General features: G+C 57.6%; 2 protein-coding genes across 6 annotated transcripts; both read left to right on the forward strand.

Moving 5' to 3' along the window:
* Nucleotides 1-1,819: 1,819 nt before the first annotated feature.
* On the forward strand, nt 1,820-6,435 carry CHKB (choline kinase beta). Of its 2 annotated transcripts, XM_025398617.1 has the most exons (11): nt 1,820-2,401; nt 2,608-2,716; nt 3,101-3,214; nt 3,409-3,542; nt 4,749-4,844; nt 4,993-5,051; nt 5,138-5,219; nt 5,312-5,420; nt 5,564-5,667; nt 5,887-5,968; nt 6,141-6,435. In XM_025398617.1, exons 1-11 carry the CDS (start codon nt 2,178-2,180, stop codon nt 6,213-6,215), a joined length of 1,188 nt encoding a protein of 395 aa, XP_025254402.1. In that variant the 5' UTR covers nt 1,820-2,177; the 3' UTR covers nt 6,216-6,435. The 2 variants fall into 2 exon arrangements, with proteins under 2 accessions (XP_025254402.1, XP_025254403.1); XM_025398618.1 differs by lacking the exons at nt 3,101-3,214; nt 3,409-3,542 and having other exon boundaries at nt 1,820-2,716.
* Nucleotides 6,436-6,526: 91 nt separating this feature from the next.
* Nucleotides 6,527-17,103, forward strand: CPT1B (carnitine palmitoyltransferase 1B). 4 transcript variants are annotated; one of them, XM_025398614.1, is made up of 20 exons: nt 6,527-6,860; nt 7,469-7,628; nt 7,963-8,102; nt 8,394-8,571; nt 8,791-8,892; nt 9,093-9,230; nt 9,315-9,392; nt 11,142-11,249; nt 11,323-11,407; nt 12,023-12,218; nt 12,803-12,988; nt 13,571-13,676; nt 13,757-13,873; nt 14,457-14,621; nt 14,703-14,837; nt 14,936-15,088; nt 15,574-15,687; nt 16,291-16,383; nt 16,537-16,622; nt 16,881-17,103. In XM_025398614.1, the coding sequence occupies exons 2-19, from the start codon at nt 7,488-7,490 to the stop codon at nt 16,618-16,620; spliced, it is 2,319 nt and encodes a 772-aa protein (XP_025254399.1). In that variant the 5' UTR covers nt 6,527-6,860; nt 7,469-7,487; the 3' UTR covers nt 16,621-16,622; nt 16,881-17,103. The 4 variants fall into 4 exon arrangements, with proteins under 4 accessions (XP_025254399.1, XP_025254401.1, XP_025254398.1 ...); XM_025398613.1 differs by lacking the exon at nt 6,527-6,860 and adding an exon at nt 6,941-7,020; XM_025398616.1 differs by lacking the exon at nt 8,791-8,892.
* Nucleotides 17,104-19,947: the final 2,844 nt, after the last annotated feature.

The raw sequence follows: 19,947 nt of genomic DNA on the forward strand, positions 1-19,947 counted from the left end.
AAAGTAAACCAGTTTTTTTGGTGTGTTTTTGTTGTTGGTCAGACAGGGTCTTGCTGTGTTGCTCAGGCTGGAGTGCAGTGGTGTGAACACAGGTCACTGCAGCCTTGACCTCCTGGGCTTCAGTGATTCTCTCACCTCAGCATCCAGAGTAGCTGGAACCACAGGCACCTGCCACTAGGCCCAGCTAATCTTTTAATTTTTTGTAAAGACAGGTTCTTGCTATGTTGCCCAGGCTGGTCTCAAACTCTTGGGCTCAAACGATCCTCCTACCTCAGCTTCCCAAAGTGCAGGGATTACAAGTGTGATCCACTGCCCCCAGCCAGAATCAGTTACTTTTTTTTTTTTTTTTTTTTGATACGGAGTCTCACTCTGTCGCCCAGGCTGGAGTGCAGTGGCGCGATCTCGGCTCACTGCAAGCTCCGCCTCCCGGGTTCACGCCATTCTCCTGAGTAGCTGGGACTACAGGCGCCGCCACCACGCCCGGCTAATTTTTTGTATTTTTAGTAGAAACGGGGTTTCCCCGTGGTCTCGATCTCCTGACCTTGTGATCCACCCGCCTTGGCCTCCCAAAGTGCTGGGATTACATGCGTGAGCCACCGCGCCCGGCCCACTTTTTTTTTTTTGAGACGGAGTCTCCTTTTGTCGCTCAGGCTGGAGTGCAGTGGCTCGCTGCAACAAGGCCTGGGTTCAACAGATTCTCCTGCCTCAGCCTCCCGAATAGCTGGAATTACAGGCACACACCACCACGCCCGAATAATTTTTGTATTTTTAGTAGAGACGGGGTTTCGCTATGTTGGCTAGGCTGGTCTCAAACTCCTGACCTCAAGTGATCCGCCCTCCTCAGCCTCCCAAAATGCTGGGAGTACAGGCGTGAGGCACCGCGCCCGGCCCAGTTACTTTTTAAAGTGGCTCTAGGTCCCTTTAGGGAAGGATTGCGGGAGTATTTTTTGGTATATGCTCAGATGCTGGTATTGTAAGATCCCTCCTGAGAGGAACCAAGCCTCCTTGTCAATTAATGGGCCCTAGGTCTCAAAACTGACGCAGATTTAAACAGAATGATCATGATTTTCCACTGCAGCAAGTGACATTAGCCTTGTGATCCCCAATTTTTGATTTTCTTTCTGGTTATCAAATCAAACAATACTCTAGTCAGATGCCCCAAAGAACACCATGGTTCGACAGACACTGCCACGGATCCCTGTGGGTCCAGCGTTGCTGGTCGCCGCACCAGCCTGGGGCAGCAGCAGAAATGCAGGAGGCACGTGTTTAAATCGGGGCGCCCTCAATGTGAGGTGCGCAGGCCGAGAAGGGGGCTGCGGCAAGCTGCTCTTGGGTTTGACTTTGTAATTAGTTCTAGGCCTGGAGGAGACGAGGAGGATGGGCGAGAGGGGAATGAATGAAGACGCGCATCTCAAGCAGGGCAGCAAAAGCCTCCTCAGAGGCGCGGTTCCACAGGACAGGGGAGTCCCCGTGTGACTGGGGATTTATGCACCTGGAGTCATCGAACTGTCCCAAGGGCCATATTCCTTCAGCAAACGTTTACTGCGTACCCACCGGGTGCCCGCATCCCGCACTCTGCACGCGGTGTGCGGCCCTGCCTAGCGCGCGCGCCTCCTCCAGGCCTCACCCACGCTCAGGACGGACGCGCGCTGGGCGGCTCTTCCTCGTCGGAGCGCCCCAGAGGTCGGGGAAGAGGGCCCGGCAAGGAAGCCCTCGCACCGGAGCTGCAGCTGCAGCCGCCGCACCGCCGCCCCTCCGGCCCCCACGGGACAGAGGCGCGGCTCCTTCTCTCCGGTCTTCCGGGACGCCACCTCGCCCAGCCCGTTCCGCGCCCGCGCACGCGCCGCTCCGCCACCTGATTGGCCCCCGGCGCCCCGGATTGGCCCAGGCCCTCCAACAGCCGCCCCGCCCAGAGAGAGGCCATTGGTCCTTGCCCATAGGGGCGGGGCACGGCGGAGATAAGCGGAATTCGGCCTTCGGAAAGAGCCCCCGGGCCGGGGCACGGAGAGAGCCGAGCGCCGCAGCCATGAGCCGAATAGAGCCGGAGAGACCCGAGTATGACCGGAGAAGCCCAGGCCGGCCGGAAGAGGAGCCGAGCGCGGCCGGAAGGAACCGAGCCCGTCCGAAGGGAGCGGAGCTGAGCGCAGCTGGGCGTGGGGCCCGGTCGATCCCGCGCCATGGCGGCCGAGGGGACAGCTGTGGCCGGAGGCGGGGCTGTTGGCGGCTGCCTGGCCAAAGACGGCTTGCAGCAGTCTAAGTGCCCGGACACTACCCCAAAACGGCGGCGCGCCTCTTCGCTGTCGCGTGACGCCGAGCGCCGAGCCTACCAGTGGTGCCGGGAGTACTTGGGCGGGGCCTGGCGCCGAGTGCAGCCCGAGGAGCTGAGGGTTTACCCCGTGAGGTGGGAGGTCAGGGGTCAGCCTCTCCGGTGCGCGGATCGGGGTCAGGGGTCAGCCGCGGGGCCCTCAGGATGCTCCATGTTTTCGCCCCTTCTTGCGCCCGAGCCTGGGGCGGGGCCGGGGCCGGGGCCGGCCTGGCCGGGAGGGGGCCGGGGCCGCGGCAGGTGGGGCCGCCCGCGGGCTGAGCGCGCCTGGTGTGGGTCTGCAGCGGAGGCCTCAGCAACCTGCTCTTCCGCTGCTCGCTCCCGGACCACCTGCCCAGCGTTGGCGAGGAGCCCCGGGAGGTGCTGCTGCGGCTGTACGGAGCCATCCTGCAGGTGAGGGGGGTGTGAGCGCCGCAGCGCAGTGGCTTTAGGGCCTGCCGCTTACGAGATGCGGGTAGTAGTGTCCCCATTGCGCGGTTAAGGACAGCGAGGCTCACAGTCTGAGTAACACCTTCTCACACTGAAGCCTGGGCCTGTATTCCCAGCCCTTTGGGAGGCTGAGGCGAGAGGATCACTTGAGCACAGGAGTTCGAGACCAGCCTGAACAACATAGTGAGACTCCATCTCTAAATAAAAACAGACCAACGCGAAAGCCTGTGCTCCAGAGCCTCCAGGCAATTGGACCAGAAGTCCCAGCTCTGGTGGGAGGAAAGCAAGCCTTCATGTCTGTCCCTGTGCCACTTTGCCTTGGCCCTTTTGCTATCCATCCTTTTTCAGGGCGTGGACTCCCTGGTGCTGGAAAGCGTGATGTTTGCCATCCTTGCGGAGCGGTCGCTGGGGCCCCAGCTGTATGGCGTCTTCCCAGAGGGCCGGCTGGAACAGTACATCCCAGTACGAGCCCAGTCCTACCTTCTCCTCCCCAAGGCACCTCCACTCCCCAACCCTACCTCAGTGCCCAATGTCTGCCTTCACATCCCTCACTCCAAGTAGGGAATTTCCCCCCAAACCCTGACCTCCCCCCATGCCCCAATCCTTCCCCCTCCTGCCCCAGCCCCATCACCACCCTGATAGCTTCCTGGGTGCAGAGCCGGCCATTGAAAACTCAAGAGCTTCGAGAGCCAGTGTTGTCAGCAGCCATTGCCACGAAGATGGCGCAATTCCATGGCATGGAGATGCCTTTCACCAAGGAGCCCCACTGGTTGTTTGGGACCATGGAGCGGTGAGTCAGGAGCCTCCTCAGGGCTCCTGTACACCTGAGCTGAACCTCTTTGCCAGCAGATGTGTCCGGGGCTCTATCCAGCCCTCCACTTGAGAGGATTTGATACCATGGGCTCTCTCAGAACAGGCTTTAAAATGCTTGCCAGAGGCCGGGCGCGGTGGCTCAAGCCTGTAATCCCAGCACTTTGGGAGGCCGAGACGGGCGGATCACGAGGTCAGGAGATCGAGACCATCCTGGCTAACACGGTGAAACCCCGTCTCTACTAAAAAATACAAAAAACTAGCCGGGCGCGGTGGCGGGCGCCTGTAGTCCCAACTACTCGGGAGGCTGAGGCAGGAGAATGGCGTGAACCCGGGAGGCGGAGCTTGCAGTGAGCTGAGATCCGGCCACTGCACTCCAGCCTGGGTGGCAGAGCGAGACTCCGTCTCAAAAAAAAAAAAAATAAAATAAAATAAAATAAAATAAAATGCTTGCCAGAGGCCACAAGCAGTGCCTCATGCCTGTAATCCCAGAACTTTGGGAGCCGAGGTGGGTGAGTCACTTGAGGTCAAGAGTTCCAAGACCGTCCTAGCCAACACGGCAAAATGCCATCTCTACTAAAAATACAAAAATTAGCCCGGCGTGGTGGCAGGCACCTGTAATCCCAGCTACTCAGGAGGCTGAGGTGGGAGGATCCCTTGAGCCCAGGAGGCGGAGGTTGCAGTGAGCTGAGATCGTGCTATTGCACTTCAGCCTAGGTGACAGAGCAAGACTCTGTCTCAAAAAACCAAACAAAAAAAGAAAATAAATGATTGCCAAGGCCAGGCACGGTGGCTCATGCCTGTAATCCTAGCACTTTGGGAGGCTGAGGTGAGCATATTGCCTGAGCTCAGGAGTTCGAGACCAACCGGTGAAACCCTGTCTCTATTAAAATACAAAAAATTAGCCCGGCATGTCTGCGTGTACCTGTAGTCCCAGCTATTCGGGAGGCTGAGGCAGGAGAATTGCTTGAACCAGGGAGGCAGAGGTTGCAGTGAGCCGAGATCGTGCCACTGCGCTCCAGCCTGGGTGACAGAGTAAGACTCCATCTCAAAAGAAAGAAGAAATGATTGCCAGACAAGTCACACAGTGATAAGAGCAGGGGTGCAGTAGTCTGGCCTGAGGGGTAGATAGGAGAGGGATGGGAAAGAATATCAGAGCCAGTGTATCCTATTCTTTGGGCTTCAGGTACCTAAAACAGATCCAGGACCTGCCCCCAACTGGCCTCCCTGAGATGAACCTGCTGGAGATGTACAGCCTGAAGGATGAGATGGGCAACCTCAGGTGAGGGCAGGCAGGACAAGGCTAATGGTAATGGTGTCCGCCCTTCCAGTATTTGCTGAGGGCTGGTGTCAGGGCCTGGCCTGTTAGTGTGGCTCTGATCCTTCTCTAGTCACTCCTGCTCAGGACCCATGCTCCCATACCCCTGCAGGAAGTTACTAGAGTCTACCCCATCGCCAGTCGTCTTCTGCCACAATGACATCCAGGAAGGTAGGAGAAGGCATCTGAGTCTCCCAACCCAAGATGGAGGAGCCAGAGGGCTCTGGAGTGAGCAGAACCTCACCCCATTCCCCCAGGGAACATCTTGCTGCTCTCAGAGCCAGAAAATGCTGACAGCCTCATGCTGGTGGACTTCGAGTACAGCAGTTATAACTATAGGTGAGGCTGGAAAGATGGCTTCCCATAGATCTGTTCCCACAGGCCAGCTGCCCAGGGCATTTGGGGACTGAATGTCCACCTTATTCTCCCAGGGGCTTTGACATTGGGAACCATTTTTGTGAGTGGGTTTATGATTATACTCACGAGGAATGGCCTTTCTACAAAGCAAGGCCCACAGACTACCCTACTCAAGGACAGCAGGTATGTGGGCCAGAGGCTGGGGAGCAGGACCCATCCTGTGAGGAAGGAGGGAGGTGGAGTCTGGAAGGAATGGCTGGAAAGGATGTTACCTGGGAAATACTCCACAGTCTCCCCAATTCCTGACTCTTGGCCGTTGATCGCAGCTGCATTTTATTCGCCATTACCTGGCAGAGGCGAAGAAAGGTGAGACCCTGTCCCAAGAGGAGCAGAGAAAACTGGAAGAAGATTTGCTGGTAGAAGTCAGTCGGTGAGGAAGGAGGGGCGGGGTGGGGTGGGGCAGAGCAGAGGAAAGGGGGATTGGGGAAGAGGCAGATTAATCAAGCTGCAGGGAAGGTGGTTGTGCAGAGTACGGTTAGCACAGTGGGGGAGAAGTTAAAACTGTAGGGATTGGCCAGCCTGGGTGAGGGGATCCAAGCAGAGCCAGATGTGCTTTTGAATACCCCTACTTTTCCTGCCCTCCCCCCAGGTATGCTCTGGCGTCCCATTTCTTCTGGGGTCTGTGGTCCATCCTCCAGGCATCCATGTCCACCATAGAATTTGGTTACTTGGTAAGTGACCCTGGGAATGGGAATGCTGCTAGCTGGGGGCTGGGGAGCAGCAGCAGCCACACTCTTCCAGGAGGCCTGGGGAGTCCTGGGTGGCTGTGGGCAGCCTGAGGTGGGTGCAGAATGCTGGTCCCACGTCTTCTCACCACTGTGTGGGGTGGGTTTCCTTCCCTAGGACTATGCCCAGTCTCGGTTCCAGTTCTACTTCCAGCAGAAGGGGCAGCTGACCAGTGTCCACTCCTCACCCTGACTCTCCACCCTCCCACTCCTTGGATTTCTCCTGGAGCCTCCAGGGCGGGACTTTGGAGGGAGGAGCAACCAGCAGAAGGCCCTGGGGACTGGGCTGAGCCCCCAAGTGAAACTGAGGTTCAGGAGACCGGCCTCTCCCTGAGTTTGAGTAGGTCTCCATGGCTGGCAGGCCAGAGCCCTGTGCTGTGTATGTAACACAATAAACAAACTTCTTCCTTCGCGCCCTGTCCTGGCCCTGCTGAGCAGCAGCAGCAGCAGAAAGTACCAAACCAAGCAGTACACACAGAGGGGCTCTTCAGTGCCCTGGGCTTGAAAGTGGTTAGGGTTCATGCTGCCAGTGGGGGTCCCCCATCCCTCCCCACTCCCCTGGCTCCAGCTTAGAATAGTAAATACTAGGACTTGGGGAGGAGAAGGAGAGTGATGGGGGTATGAAGACGACCCTGAGGTGGGGATGCCGCCTGGAGCACCAGCGATCCCAGAACAGGCACAGCTGACACATCAGTGACCTTTTCCCTACATTTGGCTATTTTTAGCTCTAATGCCACCATCCTCACGAGACTCTCTGGGGCCCCCCAGGCTCCCAGACCTTTGAGCAACCTTCACGGCGCAGAAACCCAGCCCCGCCCTGCAATTCCCACCGCGGAAGGCGGGTGGTCTGGTTCCCGCCCCACGTTTTTCCGGACCCCGATTTGGGAGTAGGTGTCAGGTTCCTGGTGAGGGCGGGGCGGGGGTGGTTAGGCCTGAAGGACGTGGGGACACGGGCCAGAGTGGCTGGCCCCACGCGCGGACAGGAGCGAACCTGAGCTGTGAGTAGGGGCCGGTGCGGGGCGGCCCGCGGGGGTCTGGGCCCCCAGCCCTGCACAGGAGCGAGGATGGCGCTGGGGCCCGCGCGGTCGGGCGGGGAAGGGCGGGCGCCTGAACCCTGCCTCTGTCCAGGCCACTCCGCTTCCAGGGGCGCTTCTCTTCCCTGCCCGCGCCCTCGCTGACGCCCCCCACTCCAGGCTGCACTTCACCGTCCTTGGGGCTCCTGCAGCTTTCAAGGCCCAAACCCCCTGCGCCACCGTGGCTGTGCCCACCCGGAAGGCTGGCGCGAGGATTTGGCGGCGGTTGGCCTGGCGGGGGGCGCGGGCCGGGGGCAGCCGCTCGTCGCGGGGTGGGGGGTGCGAGGGGTCGCGGACTGGCTGGGGGCGTCTCGGCGCAGCTGGCGCGGGGCCGGCCTAAGCGCGCCCGCGCACCCTCCTGCCCCCGTCCTAGGTGCCGACCAACCCCCAGGATGGCGGAAGCGCACCAGGCCGTGGCCTTCCAGTTCACGGTGACCCCAGAGGGGGTCGACTTCCGGCTCAGTCGGGAGGCCCTGAAACACGTCTACCTGTCTGGGATCAACTCCTGGAAGAAACGCCTGATCCGCATCAAGGTGCGCACAGGTGCTTCTCCCAGCAGGTGCAGAACGGAGCTCTCACAGCGGGGGCAGAGGCCGGCTGTCGGCTGTTAACCGCTTTGTTAGGGTCCCTCACTGCCTCCTTGGCTGGCAGTTCCGCCCGGTACAGGTTCTGGAAGTGCAGACGCCAGAGGGGTGCACAGGATGTGGTCGGACACAGGGAGCTGTGGGTGTGGAGGAGGAAGGAGCACAGCAGGGCATCAGGAGAGAACGCCCTCCAGGCCAAGACCAGGAGCCGGTTTCCAAGACTTCACAGGCAGGCTAACCTCACGCCCTCCGGCTCCATAAGGGCGCCTGTTTCTGCCCACAGAATGGCATCCTCAGGGGCGTGTACCCTGGCAGCCCCACCAGCTGGCTGGTCGTCGTCATGGCAACAGTGGGTTCCTCCTTTTGCAACGTGGACGTCTCCTTGGGGCTGGTCGGTTGCATCCAGAGATGCCTCCCTCAGGGGTAAGGAGTGAAACTGGAAGGGCACAGGTGTCACCAGGGAGGGCTGGGCCCAGCTCCCAAGCCTGAGGTTCTGAGCTGGGCAGATACAGGACAATAGCCATTGGCAGTCACAGGGCAACCCTCCCCTATGACAACCATTGTCTTAGTCCTATATCAACTCTTATTTGTTGCAGTCAGACATGAGTGTGCCCAGGGAGGTTCTTCCTCTTGATGTCTCCCCTGAGACAGTTCACAGCCACCCGAGGCTGGCCTCAGGAGGACCCCCTGCAGCCTTTGCCCCCTCTCCAGTAGGTGTGGCCCCTACCAGACCCCACAGACCCGGGCACTTCTCAGCATGGCCATCTTCTCCACGGGCGTCTGGGTGACGGGCATCTTCTTCTTCCGCCAAACCCTGAAGCTGCTTCTCTCCTACCATGGGTGGATGTTTGAGATGCATGGCAAGACCAGCAACTTGACCAGGATCTGGGCTGTGAGCAGCAGTCAGTGGAGGGGTTCAGGCACCTGGGTTGAGACACTTTGGGCTCCTTTAGGGTTCTGAGCTGGAGGGGAGAGGCAGACGGGGCACTGGTGCCTGTTGTGTGGTTTGTCCTGGAGAGGCTGGGATGGTTCTGAGGGTCTCAGGGAGTTGCTGGTTGGTTTCTATCCTTGCCACTGGCTCCCACCCCCGCACTCTGCTCTGTACCCCCAGATGTGTGTCCGCCTTCTATCCAGCCGGCACCCCATGCTCTACAGCTTCCAGACATCTCTGCCCAAGCTTCCTGTGCCCAGGGTGTCAGCCACAGTTCAGCGGGTGAGGGCCTCGCTTGGGCATCCCAGTGGGCAGGGGAGGCTGGATTCAGGAGAGGTTTCCAAATGTAAGGTTCTGTGCAAAGAGTGGCCTTAAGGGCTTGAGAATAATGGGGCTGGGTGAGGAGGAAGAGGTGGGGAGAGGATTAAGATAGAGGCAGCCCTCGCCATCTGACCCCACGGTGATGATAACTGGCTGGACAGTACCTAGAGTCTGTGCGCCCCTTGTTGGATGATGAGGAATATTACCGCATGGAGATGCTGGCCAAAGAATTCCAGAACAAGACTGCCCCCAGGCTGCAGAAATACCTGGTGCTCAAGTCATGGTGGGCGAGTAACTATGTAAGTTTGTGCCCCGGGCTCATTGTCACCTGCCATGTGTCCTGGCTGCCCCTGCCCCAGCTCTAACCTTCCACCTGCCCACAGGTGAGTGACTGGTGGGAAGAGTACATCTACCTTCGAGGCAGGAGCCCTCTCATGGTGAACAGCAACTACTATGTCATGGTATGAACTGGAGCCCTGGCCCCCGCGCGTCCTCGCTCTGTCCCAGCTCCAAGGCAGAGGACCTAGAGGATAGCCCAGAGCTCTGGTAGCAGCTTCCGTGGGCAAGTGGGGGTTATGGAGTGAGGCCTGAGGGAAAGGGCAGAGGGAGAGGAGATCCTAGAAGAGTCCAGAAGCAGCTTTGGGGCAGTGGAGATCCTGAGGATGAGGAGAGTGGTGACCCCCAGCCTGCCACCACCTCTCTCAGAGTCCCAGGGTCACTGCCCCTACCCATCTCAGGCTCTGTCACCTCTTTCCTTGGTTTCCTCACTGGCATCCTGGCCATGGGATCCCAGCTGCCCTGACACCATAACCAGGGAGTTGTCTAGAACACGTCTTGCTTTGTGTCCCTCTGCAGAGCCGGACAGCAGAATGAAGGCCAGGCTGCTGCTTTTAGAGCTCAGGAGGTCACAGTCTGCCTCTGCCCCATGTAACTGGCCCTTCTGAGTCTCTGGGTCTCCCAGCCACCCAGGCTGTATGGCACGCCTCTTCTCTCCTTTCCCACTGTCCAAAGCACACTTGACTTGCCAGAGTCTATCAGAATTCTCCTCCATAAGCTGTCCTTCCAGGAACTTACACACAACTTGTCCATACCAGAGGTTTTAAACTGCTTTTTAGTGGTAGAACCCCTTTATCAAAGCAAAATAAGTAGAATACAAGCACATAAAACAGGTTATAAAAAGGCAGCTCAGGCCGGATGCAGTGGCTCACGCCTGTAATCCCAGCACCTTGGGAGGCCGAGGCAGGTAGATCACGAGGTCAGGATATCGAGACCATCCAAACACGGTGAAACCCCGTCTCTACTAAAACTACAAAAAATTAGCTGGGCATGGTGGTGGGCGCCTGTAGTCCCAGCTACTCGGGAGGCTGAGGCAGGAGAATGGCATGAACCCGGGGGGCGGAGCTTGCAGTGAGCCGAGATAGCGCCACTGTACTCCAGCCTGGGCAACAGAGCGAGACTCCATCTCAAAAAAATAAAAAAATAAAAATAAATAAATAAATAAATAAAAATAAAGAAATAGGCCGGGCGCGGTGGCTCACGCCTGTAATCCCAGCACTTTGGGAGGCCGAGGCGGGCGAATCACAAGGTCAGGAGATCGAGACCATGGTGAAATCCTGTCTCTACTAAAAATACGAAAAAATGAGCCGGGCGAGGTGGCGGGCGCCTGTAGTCCCAGCTACTCGGGAGGCTGGGGCAGGAGAATGGCGTGAACCCAGGAGGCGGAGCTTGTAGTGAGCCAGGATCGCGCCATTGTACTCCAGCTTGGGCGACAGAGCAAGACTCCGTCTCAAAAAATAAATAAATAAATAAATAAATAAATAAATAAAAAGGCAGCTCAGAGTCAGGCATGGTGGTGCATGACTCTAATCCCTGCAACTCAGGAGGCTGAGGCAGGAGAATGACTTAGGGCCAGAAATTTGAGGCTGCAGTGAGCCATGCTTGCCCCAGTGCACTCCAGCCTGGGTGACAGAGCAAGAACCTAACTCTAAAAAATAAAGAATTGAAAAAGCAGCCCCGGCTGAAGCTGGAGCAGAGGGTTACTGTGACCAGCTGTGCATTTCTGGAGGCTCACCCTGACAGCATGTGCAGGATGGACCGGAGGAGGGAGACAGAACACCTCAGGCCCCCGAATAGACTGGTCCTTGGGTCAGCAAGACCCAGGTGACACCCAGACAGAGGCCCCCACCCCGCGGGCTCTGCTTTCTCTGTAGGACCTTGTGCTCATCAAGAATACAGACGTGCAGGCAGCCCGCCTGGGAAACACCATCCACGCCATGATCATGTATCGCCGTAAACTGGACCGTGAAGAAATCAAGCCTGTGAGTTGTGTCAGGGTTGAAGGTGGGATGGGAGAGGAGACCTGAGTCTGAGCCATGCTGGGCCTTCCCCCAGGTGATGGCACTAGGCATAGTGCCCATGTGCTCCTATCAGATGGAGAGGATGTTCAACACCACTCGGGTCCCGGGCAAGGAGACAGGTAACTGAGCCCTCCCTGCTCCCTGTGGGCCGTCTGGCTGGCTCGCTGCCCTCCTGCCTGCTCATCACCAAGCGTCCCCAGTGTCTCAGGGTCCTGAAACTGTGAACAGTAGTCAATTGTGACAGATACTAGACATCTGTTATTTACAGGCATGATGCTGGTTCAGGGACCCCACGGGGCCCAGAGCAGAGCCCCCGCGCCTCCGGGGCTCACTGTGCGTGGTGAAGGGAATCTTGCTGCAGCCGAAAGCTTAGGACAGGCCGGGTGCCACCATGGAGCCAGCAGAGGAAGGGAGAGGCGCACCCAGGGGTCTGGCAGAGGCAGCAGCCTTCCCTGCTTCTGACACTGTATCCTTAGGCGGTTTGCACAATCTCCTAGTGCGTTTCCTCTTCTGTGAAATACTTCATAGGATTGTTGTTGGTGTTATATGGGAGGTAGCGGAAGCACCAGCACAGGGCCTGGTTTAGGACACTCGGATCCCATCCAGGGGGCAGGAAGGCCCAGGCAGAGGCTGAACAAAGCAGGGTCTGCAGGGACACCCAGTGCATGGGAGGTGGGCCCTTCCCAGGATGTAGCCGGGGTCCCGCCTCAGCTTGCCCATGGCCTCTGTCACAGATGTGCTGCAGCACCTCTCAGACAGCCGGCACGTGGCTGTCTACCACAAGGGACGCTTCTTCAAGCTGTGGCTCTATGAGGGCTCCCGTCTGCTCAAGCCTCAGGATCTGGAGATGCAGTTCCAGAGGATCCTGGACGACCCCTCCCCACCTCAGCCTGGGGAGGAGAAGCTGGCAGCCCTCACTGCAGGAGGAAGGTATCAGCCTGTGGGGAGGGACTGTCCTCAGCTTGAGGTTCAGGGCTCCATGAGAAGAGGAGCATGGCCCTGCCTGCCACCCTGGAACTGGAGGCTGAAGGCACAACTAGGGGAGGGGCATTGGTGGTAATGGCCGCAGGACAGCCAGCATGACCTCCCTCTGACGGGTGGCAGCTAGGTGAGAATGTGCAGAGGGTGGGGACACCCTCCGAAACAGCCTGGCACCCCCACCTCCAAGCCCAGCCTGGCACGTACCCCCCACCTCCAGGCCCAGCCTGGCACACACACCCCCACCTCCAGGCCCAGCCTGGCACACACACCCCCACCTCCAGGCCTAGCCTGGCACATACACCCCCACCTCCAGGCCCAGTCTAGCACATACCCCCCCACCTCCAGGCCTAGCCTGGCACCCCCCCATCTCCAGGTCCAGCCTGGTAACCCCCAGTCTCCAGGTCCAGCCTGGCACCCCCCAATCTCCAGGTCCAGCCTGGCACCCCACCCCCATCTCCAGGTCCAGCCAGGCCCTCGGAGGCACCCTCATCCCAAGTCCATGTGGCCACTCCTTACCCTGCCCCGTGCTGCAGGGTGGAGTGGGCGCAGGCACGCCAGGCCTTCTTTAGCTCTGGAAAGAACAAGGCTGCCTTGGAGGCCATCGAGCGTGCCGCTTTCTTCGTGGCCCTGGATGAGGAGTCCTACCGCTATGACCCCGAAGACGAGGCCAGCCTCAGCCTCTATGGCAAGGCCCTGCTACATGGCAACTGCTACAACAGGTGTGGCTGCCCCCGCCCCACAAGCCATAGCTTCGGGTTAAAGGTTAGGGTTATGGTTAGAGGATTAAAGATAAAAGGTAGGTTGTGAGCTGGGTGCGGTGGCACACACCTGTGATCCTAGCACTTTGGGAGGCCGAGGCGGGTGGATCACTTGAGCACAGGAGCTCAAGACCAGCCTGGGCAATGTAGCAAGACCCTTTCTTAAAAGTAGTTAGGATTGTGATTAGTGGTTAGGTAGGGATAGTGGTTAGGTTAAAGGTTAGGGTTTGGGTTAGAGAGTAGGGTTAGAAGCCGGGCATGGTGGCAGGCACCTGTAATCCCAGCTAGTCGGGAGGCTGAGGCAGGAGAACCCCTGGAACCCGGGTGGTTACAGGGAGTCAAGATTACACCACTGCACTCCAGCCTGGGCAACAGAGCAAGACCTCATCTCAATTAAAAAAAGAGAGAGAAGAGAGAGAATAGGGTTGGTGTTAGGGTTAGGGTTAGGGTAACATCCGAGTTAGGGTTAAAGGTTGGGGTTGCAGGTTAGGCTCCTCTGGACATTCCCAGCTTTGGTTCTTCATGTGTCTACTCTCCCCGCAGGTGGTTTGACAAATCCTTCACTCTTATTTCCTTCAAGAATGGCCAGCTAGGTCTCAATGCAGAGCATGCGTGGGCAGATGCTCCCATCATTGGGCACCTCTGGGAGGTAATAGCCTTGCAGAGGGAACCTGCAGGGCAGGCTGGAGGGGATGAGGCCGGCCTGTCAGCCTCATCCTCTCCCTGCAGTTTGTCCTGGGCACAGACAGCTTCCACCTGGGCTACACGGAGACTGGGCACTGCCTGGGCAAACCGAACCCTGCGCTCCCACCTCCTACGCGGCTGCAGTGGGACATTCCAAAACAGGTGGGTTGGAAGCTCCCAGAGCAGATGTGAGACCACAAAGCAGCGGGCGGGTACAACCCCAACAAGGCCTGAGTCCCCCTGCTCCTCCTCCTCCCCCCCTGCTGGCCCCACCGCCTGACCCAGCCCTTGGGAAGGCACAGGGCACATCTCAGGATACCCGTAGAGTCCAAACTGGCTTCAGGGAGGACAGAGACCACCCACTGCCCGTGGGGCCATCTGTGTTTAGAGAAGGCCATGAGATGGGGGCGGCACTCACAGGCCCCTGGAGCATTTTCAGCACTTCCCTCTTCCCCACAAAGCTCAGCCCAGCCTCTGGGGGCTGATTCTCCCTCAGATTGTCTTTTGCATACCCTCCTCCTGAAGATGTCTTGGCCAGCTGTGCCCTTCCTCCACCAGCTAAATGTCATGCCTCCTAGACGTGACCCAGAGTCCTGCTTGGAGAGCCCTGCCCTCAGCTGACCCTTCCCATGTCTTGGCCGGCTGTGCCCTTCTTCCACCAGCTAAACTTCATGCCTCCTGGATGTGACCCAGAGTCCTGCTTGGAGAGCCCTGCCTGCAGCTGACCCTTCCCATGTCTTGGCAGTGCCAGGCGGTCATCGAGAGTTCCTACCAGGTGGCCAAGGCGCTGGCAGACGATGTGGAGCTGTACTGCTTCCAGTTCCTGCCCTTTGGCAAAGGCCTCATCAAGAAGTGCCGGACCAGCCCCGATGCCTTTGTGCAGATCGCACTGCAGCTGGCGCACTTCCGGGTAGGGCCCCACCTCCCGCTGCTGAGAGGGCAGGGTGGTGCCAGGGTCCGCCTGCCAGATTCACCCCTCTGTATATCCCAGGACAGGGGTAAGTTCTGCCTGACCTATGAGGCCTCAATGACGAGAATGTTCCGGGAGGGACGGACTGAGACTGTGCGTTCCTGTACCAGCGAGTCCACAGCCTTTGTGCAGGCTATGGTGGAGAAGTCCCACGCGGTGAGTGCCCTCTGCCCCGCATGGGGGCCACGGTCGTCTGCCTCCTGTCCACCTGGAGGGTCAGGGCTACTCTTCACCCCTTTACTTCTGCCCCACAGAAAGCAGACCTGCGAGATCTCTTCCAGAAAGCTGCTAAGAAGCACCAGAATATGTACCGCCTGGCCATGACCGGGGCAGGGATCGACAGGCACCTCTTCTGCCTTTACTTGGTCTCCAAGTACCTGGGAGTCAGCTCTCCTTTCCTCGCTGAGGTCAGCACCGTTGTTGGGTGTGTCCTTTGTCCCACTGCCCTCCTACACCCAGGGCTTGGGCCATCTCATGAGGGAGCACGGCCTGTGTTCTGTCTGGCTTGCTCCCCTGAAGCTCCCTGGAGGGCTGGGCCAGCTTTCCCGCCCACACCCCAGCTGGGCCTGCAGTCCTGGGCCCAGGGGGAGCAACATCCTCTTCGTGTCGTTGGTGTTCTTGTGACAGGGAACAGACAAACGTATGATCTGTCAGGTGGTGACAGCACTACTGAGACTAGTGAGGCTGTGGCGGGGAGAGGCAGAGCAGAGTGGGGGCTGAGCAGCTCACACAAGCCTTATGTGGCATGTGCAAAGGGGACCACGGGGTGGTGGCCAGGGAGCTCCTGCACCCTCAGCAGAACAGTGCCTGGCTCAGAGTAGGTCGCAGACACCACCTGTCGGACAGGTGCTTTGGGCGTGTGGCGTCTGACCAGCTGCGGCCTCCATTGCAGGTGCTCTCGGAACCCTGGCGTCTCTCCACCAGCCAGATCCCCCAATCCCAGATCCGCATGTTTGACCCAGAGCAGCACCCCAATCATCTGGGTGCTGGAGGTGGCTTTGGCCCTGTGAGTGCCCCTGAAGGGGGTGGGTGGGCAGCACCAGGGCCCTGAGGGTTTCAGTGGCGAGTGCAGGCCCTGAGGTCAGACCAGAGGCAGGAGCACCTTGCTTAGAGGAGAGCATAACGCCAGACCTGCACGGAAGCAGAATGTTAGCTGTGGACTCAGGCAGCCAGATGCCTGGGACCCACCCATCCCAAATACCTCCCTGCTGGAGCATGACAGTGCCTGGGGCTGTTTCCAGGGTACTGAGCAGTGCGCTGGGTGCTTCTGAAGTCTGCTTATCCAAGAGAGTGCAGCTGTCTCCCACAGAAGCCTTCTCGTGGGCTAGTTTGTCAGAAGGCTAGAGAACCCTCTGGAGAGAGACGGTGTGATCTAGAGTATAGGCCCCCTGAGGGAAACTGGGAGGTCCTAGATTCCTTGGTGGGGTCTGGGCAGCATTCTTTGGTTTTCACGGTTTCCTGGGGGTGGTCCTCAGGAAAAATGCAGTGTCTAGGGCTGGGGCCTGTTCCTGCAACTCTTGTGGGAAGAACAAGTTCCACATCAGCTTGGTTTTCGGATCTTCAGGGTTTGAGTTCTGCCCTTCTCCTTCACCCTTCGTGTTGCCCTCAGGTAGCAGATGATGGCTATGGAGTTTCCTACATGATCGCAGGCGAGAACACGATCTTCTTCCACATCTCCAGCAAGTTCTCAAGCTCAGAGACGGTGAGTCTCCTGCCCCAGCTCAGGCCTGAGGAAGGGTGCCACCTGGGGCTGCCCAGGAATACAGGTGTCTTTGGCCGGGGAGGTGTCCTTGCTTGTGGGGACAGTGGGGTGGGTGCATATATGACGGTGCATCTGAGCTCTTGGCTCCCACAGAATGCCCAGCGCTTTGGAAACCACATCCGCCAAGCCCTGCTGGACCTCGCTGATCTTTTCCAAGTGCCCAAGACCGACAGCTGAAGGTTGGAGAAATACCAGCCACCCTTTCATCCCCACACTGTGGAGGAAAGGACCTGTGGCGGCTCACAGGCATGAGGGGTGGCCATGCACAGGTGCCCAGGCTCCAAGGACAGCTCTGGCAGCAGGTCCTCACTGGGCAGACGCTGCTCCCCGAGGGCCCGGTTGGTGGAGGTGGGGTTGGAGCAGGAAGGGAATTTTGATTTTTTTTTTTTTTTCTTGATAGATACTAATAAAAATAAGGCTGTGTAATTTTCTCTCAGCCCTTAGGTACCTGTGTTTTGTTTGGGAACTAGGAGGCCCTCCCCCTCCCCCAGCTCAGACCACAGAGGTGGCAAGAGAAGGGCTGAAGCTGGAAGACTGTTCATGAGGGACTTGTGTGACCTGCTTTGAAATGTGTGACTCTGCTGAGTGACGTAGGCTCTGAGATAGCTGTGTCCATGCCCACGTGTTTGCTTGGAATAAATTCTTGCTTTAGAACCTTCACCTGTTCCCTGGGGCCATTTCTGTTTGTCTGTCTGCTGGAGAGTGAGCCCACCTCCTCCCATGCAGGGGCATGTGTGAGGCACCCCTCTTGGCTGAGGCACAACCCTGCAGGGGCCCCGCAGCTGCTTCTCACCATGGAAAGGGGCTGCAGGCCCAGGCCTGAAGTCTTGGGGTGTCTGTGAGAGGGCACACAGGATGATCTGTAGCAGCAGATGCTCCTTCATCGAGATTGGCTTAGCTACTAAAATCATGTTAAGAGTAAATGCAAAATAATTTTTCTTTTTTTTTGAGACAGAGTTTTGCTGTTGTCACCCAGGCCGGAGTGCAGTGGCACGATCTCAACTCACTACAACCTCTGCCTCCCAGGTTCGAGTGATTCGCGTGCCTCAGCTTCCTGAGTAGCTGGGATTACAGGCACCGGCCACAATGCCTGGCTAATTTTTTGTATTTTTAGTAGAGACGGGGTTTCATCATGTTGGCCAGGCTGGTGTCGAACTCCTGACCTCAGATGATCCACCTGCCTCGGCCTCCCAACATGCAGGGATTACAGGCGTGAGCCGCCGCGCCCGGCCATAAAAAATAATTTTTCCGAAAAGTATAAGTAGGCCCTCGATTACTGCTGCGTGCTTGACTGAATCTAGATCTTGGGTGCTAAGAACCCAGAAGTGAATGTGGTTCAGTTAGATTCAGTTCTGGGCCTTCATTTAGGAACCAGTGTTTTCTTTTTCTTTTTTTTTTTTTTTTGAGATGGAGCCTGGCTCAGTCGCTCAGGCTGGAGTGCAGTGGCGCGATCCCGGCTCACTGCAAGCTCCGCCTCCCAGGTTCACGCCATTCTCCTGCCTCAGCCTCCGGAGTAGCTGGGTCTACAAGCGCCCGCCACCACGCCCGGGTAATTTTTTATATTTTTAGTAGAGACGGGGTTTCACCATGTTAGCCAGGATGGTCTCGATCTCCTGACCTCGTGATTCGCCCTCCTTGGCCTCCCAAAGTGCTGGGATTACAGGCGTGAGCCACCGCGCCCGGCCGGAACCAGTGTTTTCATCTGTTTTTAGTTTTTTCTTTTTTTTTTCCATGAGATGGGGTCTCACTATGTCGCCCAGGCTGGTCTCAAACTCCTGAGCTTAAGTGATCCTCCCACCTCAACTTTCCAAAGTGCTAGGATTTCAGGCGTGAGCCACCGTGCCCGGCCAGGGACCAGTGTCTGCTGGACACCCACCATAGACTTGGCCCTGTGCTGGGGATTCAGTGGTAAACAAGGTCCTATTCCTGCCCATGTCGAATTCACTGCTGGGTGAGGAGGTGTGGTCAGGGGACACAGCAGCTGGCAGGAAACCAGAGGCTTTTGGAATAATCCACTTACCAAGTGCAGGCCTGGGTTGCTTAATGAAGGGGATACGTTCTGAGAAGTGCATTATGAGGCGATTTTGTTGTGCAAACATTCTAGAGTGCGTTTACACAAACGTAGATGGTGCAGCCTGCTACAGACCTGGCCTCTACGGCACACCCTGTTGCTCCTCGGTTACACGCCATTACAGCATGTTACTGACTACTGTGGGCCACTGTAGTACAACAGGAAGTCTTTGTGTATCTAAACTTGTCTAAACATAGAAAAGATACAGTAAAAATGTTATATAAAAGATTAAAAATGGTACCCTTATGGCCGGGCACTTTGGGAGGCCGAGGCAGGTGGATCACGAGGTCAGGAGATCGAGACCATCCTAACACAGTGAAACCCCGTCTCTACAAAAAATACAAAAAATTAGCTGGGCATGGTGTCGGGCGCCTGTAGTCCCAGTTACTTGGGAGACTGAGGCAGGAGAATGGCGTGAACCCGGGAGGCGGAGCTTGCAGTGAGGCGAGATCGTGCCACTGCACTCCAGCCTGGGCAACAGAGTGAGACTCTGTCTCAAAAAAAAAACAATAAATAGCCGGGCGCGGTGGCTCACGCCTGTAATCCCAGCACTTTGGGAGGCCGAGGCGGGCGGATCACAAAGTCAGGAGATCGAGACCACGGTGAAACCCCGTCTCTACTAAAAATACAAAAAATTAGCCAGGCGCGGTTGCGGGCACCTGTAGTCCCAGCTACTCGGGAGGCTGAGGCAGGAGAATGGCGTAAACCCGGGAGGCGGAGCTTGCAGTGAGCTGAGATCGGGCCACTGCACTCCAGCCTGGGCGACAGAGTGAGACTCCGTCTCAAAAAAAATAAAAATAAAAATAAAAAATTGGCCGGGCGCGGTGGCTCAAGCCTGTAATCCCAGCACTTTGGGAGGCCGAGGCGGGTGGATCACGAGGTCAGGAGATCGAGACTATCCTGGCTAACATGGTGAAACCCCGTCTCTACTAAAAATACAAAAAACTAGCCGGGCGTGGTGGCGGGTGCCTGTAGTCTCAGCTACTCGGGAGGCTGAGGCGGGAGAATGGCGTGAACCCGGGAGGCGGAGCTTGCAGTGAGCCGAGATCACGCCACTGCACTCCAGCCTGGGAGCACAGCGAGACTCCGTCTCAAAAAAAAAAAAAAAAATAAATAAATAAATAAATAAATAAATAAATAAATAATTTAAAAATAAATATAGGCCAGGCGCGGTGGCTCACGCCTGTAATCCCAGCACTTTGGGAGGCCGAAACGGGCAGATCACAAGGTCAGGAGATCGAGACCATCCCGGCTAACACTGTGAAACCCTGTCTCTATTAAACAAAATACAAAAAATTAGCCGGGCGTGGTGGCCGGCGCTTGTAGTCCCAGCTACTCGGGAGGCTGAGGCAGGACAATCACTTGAACCCGGGAGACGGAGGTTGCAGTGAACTGAGATGGCACCACTGTACTCCAGCCTGGCAGAGTGAGAC

This window comes from Theropithecus gelada, chromosome 10, assembly GCF_003255815.1.
Source record: "Theropithecus gelada isolate Dixy chromosome 10, Tgel_1.0, whole genome shotgun sequence".
Taxonomy (NCBI): domain Eukaryota; kingdom Metazoa; phylum Chordata; class Mammalia; order Primates; family Cercopithecidae; genus Theropithecus; species Theropithecus gelada.

Excerpts from the sequence above, each read along its gene's own strand:
- CHKB (XM_025398617.1), top strand. The coding sequence starts at position 2,178 with ATGGCGGCCGAGGGGACAGCTGTGGCCGGAGGCGGGGCTGTTGGCGGC. Across the intron at positions 3,543-4,748 it reads TTGTTTGGGACCATGGAGCG|GTACCTAAAACAGATCCAGG; the intron begins GTGAGTCAGGAG and ends TTTGGGCTTCAG. Across the intron at positions 5,421-5,563 it reads ACCCTACTCAAGGACAGCAG|CTGCATTTTATTCGCCATTA; the intron begins GTATGTGGGCCA and ends CGTTGATCGCAG.
- CPT1B (XM_025398614.1), top strand. The coding sequence starts at position 7,488 with ATGGCGGAAGCGCACCAGGCCGTGGCCTTCCAGTTCACGGTGACCCCA. Across the intron at positions 12,989-13,570 it reads CATGGCAACTGCTACAACAG|GTGGTTTGACAAATCCTTCA; the intron begins GTGTGGCTGCCC and ends CTCTCCCCGCAG. Across the intron at positions 13,677-13,756 it reads TCATTGGGCACCTCTGGGAG|TTTGTCCTGGGCACAGACAG; the intron begins GTAATAGCCTTG and ends CTCTCCCTGCAG.